Source organism: Protomyctophum bolini (assembly GCF_963924005.1).
Source record: "Protomyctophum bolini genome assembly, chromosome: 3".
NCBI classification, from domain to species: Eukaryota; Metazoa; Chordata; class Actinopteri; order Myctophiformes; family Myctophidae; genus Protomyctophum; species Protomyctophum bolini.
This window is the reverse complement of record NC_137864.1, coordinates 18,662,212-18,669,837: the sequence shown is the minus strand read 5'-3', so window position 1 is coordinate 18,669,837 and position 7,626 is coordinate 18,662,212. Positions and strand designations below refer to the sequence as shown.

Here is a 7,626-nt window from a genome sequence, read left to right as displayed (position 1 = left end):
TACTGCATATCGTTGCTGTGACTGGTGAGCCCCAAGGATACTGCATATCGTTGCTGTGACTGGTGAGCCCCGAGGATACTGCATATCGTTGCTGTGACTGGTGAGCCCCAAGGATACTGCATATCGTTGCTGTCAGGCTGTGACTGGTGAGCCCCAAGGATACTGCATATCATTGCTGTAGGGCTGTGACTGGTGAGCCCCAAGGATACTGCATATCGTTGCTGTAGGGCTGTGACTGGTGAGCCCCAAGGATACTGCATATCGTTGCTGTAGGGCTGTGACTGGTGAGCCCCAAGGATACTGCATATCGTTGCTGTAGGGCTGTGACTGGTGAGCCCCGAGGATACTGCATATCGTTGCTGTCGGGTTTACGTAAATTTACGCCCCTACTTGAACACACTACAGCGTCCCTCAAAAGCATCAATGGTAGTAGATCTACAAGCTCGAAGCGTGGTGCGAAGTGACATATTTTGAATTGCTTGTATAGAATCTGATACTTTTGCTACCGTTGAATTTGAATCCCAAAAAGTAACAGTTTTGGACATAATGAGGTTTCCACCTGACAGAGACAAATGTATACTTGACAAAACGTGATTTTATTGATATAACATTAGTATAAAAACAATATTGTAAAACAAAATGTCATGGTATATTTTTTCTATACGTTCATTCCACTGATTCGAACTGGAACACAATCAATTGATCGTTGGTTAAATATGCTCTGAAAATGAACATGGGCGCCACGGCAAATGGCTGTGTTCAGATGGCTTTAAGACCTGAGGACGATTCTACAAATGTCTTCTAAATCTTGACAGTTTGTTGAAAAACCTCTGTTTCTATGTCAGTCGTTCTCAAACTATTTCATGTCAAGGACCCCCAAAAATATATGTAATTGGCCGCCGACCCCCATCTGAAAATATGTTGTTCCAGGGACCTCAGCAGAAGCAAAGATTTGAGTTAAAAACGTAGGTTTGAAAGAATATATGTTCAAAGGTTTTCGATTTTTCAAAAATAGCAGATATACAAGCTTGTAGCATGGCACTCGGTGCCGCGCTATGAGCTTGAAGATCTACTATTTTTCAATAGCTAAAGTATTTAACATAATGCTTAAAAAACCAAAAGGTGTTCCCGTTCAGAATAGGTTAAACTAGGACCTGGTCCAGAAAAGGTGGTGAACCACTGCTGTCGGATGGATGACATTCTTTGGTAATACAGTACAGGGGTTGACACTATAAGGTCTCAGAGGCACTTGCCCGTCGGACAAGTACAGGTCATGTTCTATAGGCTACTTGCCCAAAGGTCATGTCCACTTGCCCGAAAAGTAAATTGGCCATTATAAAATGATAGGGTAAAATTTTAACTACATTCACTAGTTTAAACTATGTTCCCTTTAACACTTTCTTTTTCTTTTTACTTTCTGGGGCTGTGCGATAAATGCGATATTTTTTTTATGCCAAATACCTTGTCATATGCAGCTTAGGGGCATAGCTATGAAGATGACTCTGGGTTCACACTTGTTATTTTATATTTTGAAGTGTAGCAACAGTGAAAACCCATTATAGGTAAACAGTACTCTTATTTTACATTCCAGAAGACAAGAGTGCTCTGGCCACCCAGGTGTTTAGACAGATATCTCGATTGCGTCCCCTCTCAAACAAGCACTTGGTGGGTCGGGCAAACCTGAAAGCAAACTCCACCTGCCCGAAAGTTTTATTTACCTGCCAGGGGCAGGTGGGCAACCCTTAGCGTCAACACCTGCAGACAGTACATAGTCTGTGGGCATCAGTGTCAGTGCTCCAGTTCATCAGACTGCAGGTAGCTGGAACAGTCAGAGATCTTCTTCACCTGGTTGACGCTCAGAGTCTCAGAACACATAGGACACACACTCTCTGTCTCCAGGAGCCTGAACACACACACACACACACACGCACGCACGCACACACACGCACGCACGCACGCACGCACGCACACACACGTGCACAAACAATCAGTAAAATGACATACTACGTTAACCAGTAAGACGCGGGAAGCGAACGCAGCTCGTACATATTTGGGTTTTGGACGTATAGCTGCTTTGGGGACTCCTTATATGGTTATGGCTGAGTCATGGTGACGTAATCACTCAGCTCCATATATGGGCACAAAAGCGGGACAGACAGACACACAGACACACAGACAGACATGATCTGCTAGGTCTCATAGTAAGTGCTCACTGCGTTCGCAATCACTGCGTTCGCAATAATAATAATAATAATAATAATACCTGGGACTTATATAGCGCTTTTCTAATACCCAAAGACGCTTTACACGTTAGTTCCATTGATCCAAGCCGGTCAGATGGATGGGTGGTGGGACACAATCTCTATCAAGATGTTCAAGTGGGCCCTGGTCCAGAAAAGACTGGGAGCCATGCACTGTTCAATTCTGACGTTCGTTGCGTTCGTTGGTGTGATTTTACATGCCATTCTATACCACCATGGGCAATCTACATTATTTGACCACACTAATTTGGTTTTGAATATTGTTCTATTTTTGTACTATTGTACTATTTACAGTGTACACTATTATAAACTACAGTATATTGACTCACAGGATGAACTGGGAGTAGAGGGCAGGGAATTCACAATGTGGACACACAGACCAGTCCTCCTTTAGCATGTGACGACCCTGCATGGGGGAAAAAAACAAATAAAAATGCATGTAGCTAAAATAAAAGTATTCATATTTTATACTTGAGTACAAGTATTAATACTGCAGTGTAGAAATACTCTGTTACAAGTAAAAGTGCCGAATTCTAAATTTACTTAGTAAAAGTACAAAAGTATTGGTATCAACATGTACTTGTAACTGTAACTGTAAATACATTATGCAGAATGTCTCATTTAAAGTTTTCAAATGTGTACAAATGTTTTGAAAATAGCAGATCTACAAGCTCACAATTGTGTGCTCGCAGATCGGCTATTTTCAAATGGCCGAAATGTATATAGGGCTGAAGTGTTTAATGCAAGTTTTGTAATAATAATCAAAATCAACAAAGTAACTAGTAACTGAAGTTTTCAAATAAATGTAGTGGAGTAATAAGTACAATATTTTGATCTGAGATGTCGTGGAAAAGTATTGGAAATTGGAAATACTAAAGTAAAGTACAAATACCTCAAAATTGTACTTAATTAAATGTACTTAGTTACTTTTCACCACAGGGCATTTATGTGTGTCGGCCTGGAATTGAACCCAGGCCTCCCACATAGAAAGCCAACATCTTAACCACTAGCCCAAAGAGGAATTCCCCCTGGCTGAGGCAGATGTGAGGCTTTTAGTCATCAGGCAGAGGCTCCAACCGAGACTACCTATTGACCTCGCGAAACCTGATCCGGGTCATGGCACCAATGCAAAGCTCGTGTCGTGTGTTAAGTGGTGGTGGTGTGTGTGTGTGTGTGTGTGTGTGTGTGTGTGTGTGTGTGTGTGTGCGCACCGTGGTGATGCAGTAGGGCAAGTTATTCTTGCAGGAGATACACAGCAGTTCATTCTGTGGCAGCTGAAACCCACAGAAGGGACACGGAGTCGTCTCCTCTTCCAACTCTGATGTATCTGGCCGACTGGCGGGGGCACAACAGTGAGCCAGAGATGAATATTAAACGCAGGACAGACGGAAAGGGAGACAGGTAGCGAGAAGATCTGGGAAACTGACAGACTCTGTCTGAGACTCTGAGGGGGAGAAGTTCAGATGTGTTTAACCACTTACTCTATAATTAGGTCACTGGAGTCTCCATATCTTTGCTCTACACTAACTATCTGTGCCCCAGAATAGGGACAGTTTGATTTTTGTTTATTTTCACTCCTAAAAACCCTCCTGGTGCTTGAGAAGTGGCTTTCTCCAGGAAAATGTGTTTCGATTTACAATACAATTTAGGCATCTAAGTCTACATAAAGTGCTATCTAACTTCATTAAGTTTAGGGTCAAATTAAAACAATTCAAAAGTAGACATACAAGAACATATTAAAATTCATACTAGACATAACGGCTGAAGTGGTTAAAAAACAGGAAGATAGACAGAGAAAGAGCAAAAGGTCTCAAAACCTTCAGGGAAAGAAAAGAGTGAAAGCCCCAGCAGCTCACCGGACCATGGCCTCGATCTTCTTCCTGTACTTGGGGTCAATCTTGCTGCGGTACTCTGGTCTCATCAGCATGGCAGCGAAGCTGAAGGCAGAGTTCTTCAGCCCGGCCCGGTGACACTCGATCACCGCCGATGTCAGAATGGGCACGATGTCTGTACACGCACACGCACACGCACACGCACACACGCTGCATATGCAAGAGTTGCTCTCCCTCCAACTGTACTTTCCGCATTTTAAACCGTTTTTATTATATTTTTGTATGTAAACGTATGTTTTCTCATGTCAATAAAGCTCCTTTGAGTTGAATTGAATTGACATCTATGATGACAGAAACAGCTGCCAGGCGGAAACCATGTACCGGTATGTCTAAAAAAAAAAAATTACTTTTCAGGAAATGGAGACCAAAACATGACCAGTGGATCCTATGCTGTTGTTATTTAGTCACAAGCTCGTGTTAATACTTTTTATAGGTTAAATATTTATGAAATCCACAGACTTAAGCGCTTTCCACCGAATGCCAAAGTTTTCAAAAATAGCTAAAGTAGCAGATCCACAAGCTCACGTCGTGATGCGAAGCATTGTGAGCTTTTAGATCAGCTCTTTTCACAAAATGAGCGCAACACAACAATAATGAAAATAGCGAGAAAATGTTTCTGTCCGACAGCAAGGCAATTCTGTTAAGCAACGAAACATGTTATAGGCAACAAAACATGTTAAACTGACGTATGGGAAACTTGCTGATGTTGTTGCTGACGCGGATCAGCATGCGGGCGCCCTTCAGGTGGTCACTTCTCTTCACATGGATCTACAGGCCAGACAATTAGAAGGTAGAGTACACTGAAGTGTTGGGTGGGGAGGAATAAATTGGCATATTTAATGACTAAATTGGGGAGAAAAAGGGGGTTCAAATAAAAAGGTTAACAAAGCTTGAAGGACCTTGACCAAGATGTAAGAGTGGAGGATCATCAGGTTGGTGGCCATCTCAGCTGGGATCTTGATCTTCTGGGCCTGCAGCTCAGTGTACATGCTGAACAGCACATCATGGGCGTTACGGTAGTTCCCTGTGTGAAAACAAACAGCACATCATGGGCGTTACGGTAGTTCCCTGTGTGAAAACAAACAGCACATCATGGGCGTTACGGTAGTTCCCTGTGTGAAAACAAACAGCACATCATGGGCGTTACGGTAGTTCCCTGTGTGAAAACAAACAGCACATCATGGGCGTTACGGTAGTTCCCTGTGTGAAAACAAACAGCACATCATGGGCGTTACGGTAGTTCCCTGTGTGAAAACAAACAGCACATCATGGGCGTTACGGTAGTTCCCTGTGTGAAAACAAACAGCACATCATGGGCGTTACGGTAGTTCCCTGTGTGAAAACAAACAGCACATCATGGGCGTTACGGTAGTTCCCTGTGTGAAAACAAACAGCACATCATGGGTGTTACGGTAGTTCCCTGTGTGAAAACAAACAGCACATCATGGGCGTTACGGTAGTTCCCTGTGTGAAAACAAACAGCACATCATGGGCGTTACGGTAGTTCCCTGTGTGAAAACAAACAGCACATCATGGGCGTTACGGTAGTTCCCTGTGTGAAAACAAACAGCACATCATGGGCGTTACGGTAGTTCCCTGTGTGAAAACAAACGGCACATCATGGGCGTTACGGTAGTTCCCTGTGTGAAAACAAACAGCACATCATGGGTGTTACGGTAGTTCCCTGTGTGAAAACAATCAAACAGGTTCTATCAGAAACATAACAGGGAACACTTCCACTTGTCATGCCTCGTACCTGTGTCAGTACAATATTATTCTCTGTGTCAGTACTATGTTTATTCTACTGTACATTATAGAGAAATTATAGAGACAGAGTTTAATTTAGAGTTTAGAGACAGAGGATTACATGTAGCCTGTGGTGGAAAGTAACTAATTACATTTACTCAAGTACTGTACTTCCAATTTCCAATACTTTTACTTCTACTCCACTATAGCCTACATCTCAGATCTTGGATCCAAATATTGTACTTTTACGCCACTAGATTTATTGGAAAACTTTAGTTACTGATTTTGAGTATTATTACAAAAAAAGCATATATATTAACCACATAATTTCGGCAATTGAAATAGCCCATCTACAAGCTCACAGCTTACAGCTCACAGCTGCTAGTTTCAAAAGATTTTTATACATTTGAAAACTTGAAATGGGACATGCTGCATAATGAGTACTTCATAATTAAAACAATTGAGTACTTTTTCCACCACTGCTGCATGTACTGTAGCTGAAATTGTGAGGCAGATTCTAAGCTACAATGTGGCCTACAGTACATCATGTGGTTAGGCACCACAGGCTGTGTGTGTGTGTGTGTGTGTGTGTGTGTGTGTGTGTGTGTGTGTGTGTGTATGTGTGTGTGTGTGTGTGTGTGTATGTGTATGTGCGAGTGTGTGTGTGTGTGTGTGTGTGTGTGTGTGTGTGTGTGTGTGTGTGTGTGTGTGTGTGTACCTGCACACTGCTCCTCCCGGGCGATGATGATGGCAGTGCGAGCGGCCTCCTGGTACCTCTGCAGTGCCATGTAGAGACGGAACAGGTACTTGGCATCCTGTATGAACAAAGGGGAGGACAGGTCAGCCAACTGCAGTTCAGGAAAAGGCCTTTCTCTCTCTCTTTCACCCTCTCTCTCTTCTCGAGCAAAACTGCTACACCGTGGCCATCTTTTCTGGAGGTGCTCCGATCAGGTTTTTTGGGACCGATCCCGATCACATTGTTTTTATCATGATCTGCCGATACCGATCTTGTGTGTAAGAGGCAAATTTGAATATTTACAAAATGATTATTATGTCAAAACCCACGTCAAAACTGTTCCTGTGTGTGTGTGAGGAGGAAGGGGAGAATGTTTAGGCCTGTCACAAAAACTATATAATACTATATATCTTAAATGGTGTAAAAAATCGGTTTCTCCAGATAGGGTAAATTGCAGATCACCAATCGCGAATATTGGCCGATACGGCCGATCACTAATCGGTGGACGATTATCGAAGCATCTCTAATCTTTTTCTTTGACCTAAAACATGACTACTACAGAGAAAGACGACGACGTGTCAAGTCTACCATAACAACTCAAGGCTTGACTTCAAATAATAAGAATAATAAATATACAGTACTCTATAGGGGTGTAACGATATAGTAAATGCATCGAAAGATCTATTTTAATTTCAAGAATCAAAGTATATCGAGATGAAAACTCAACATATCGTATCATTTGACTTTGTATCGTATCGTATTGTTTTGAAATGCAGATAATCGGTATCGAACTGCTTTGCAATGCAAATAATCAATTGTATGAATACTTGTGCATTGTATAATTAGCAATTTTAAGAAGAAAAACATTTACTTTTCCATTCCATATCACTACACTCGGTCTATTTATAAATTTGTGTATTCTCTGTGTTCATGTCAAGGTGCATGTTTGTCCATAATGTGTTCAAATATACTAAATATTTAATATATAATA

The 7,626-nt window shown here is 42.0% G+C and overlaps 1 protein-coding gene across 2 annotated transcripts in view; it reads right to left on the bottom strand.

The window, feature by feature from the left end:
* Positions 1–435: 435 nt before the first annotated feature.
* Positions 436–7,626, bottom strand: part of wdr19 (WD repeat domain 19) — a 22,469-nt gene continuing 15,278 nt past the window's right edge. For both annotated transcript variants that reach the window (XM_080760622.1, XM_080760623.1), the window contains 7 exons: positions 6,618–6,714; positions 5,053–5,177; positions 4,840–4,921; positions 4,118–4,268; positions 3,473–3,596; positions 2,591–2,667; positions 436–1,903 (listed from right to left, as the gene is read on the bottom strand). In XM_080760622.1, the coding sequence (XP_080616748.1) occupies positions 1,789–1,903; positions 2,591–2,667; positions 3,473–3,596; positions 4,118–4,268; positions 4,840–4,921; positions 5,053–5,177; positions 6,618–6,714 (771 nt within the window). In that variant the 3' untranslated portion in view covers positions 436–1,788. The remainder of the gene's footprint in view (positions 1,904–2,590; positions 2,668–3,472; positions 3,597–4,117; positions 4,269–4,839; positions 4,922–5,052; positions 5,178–6,617; positions 6,715–7,626) is intronic.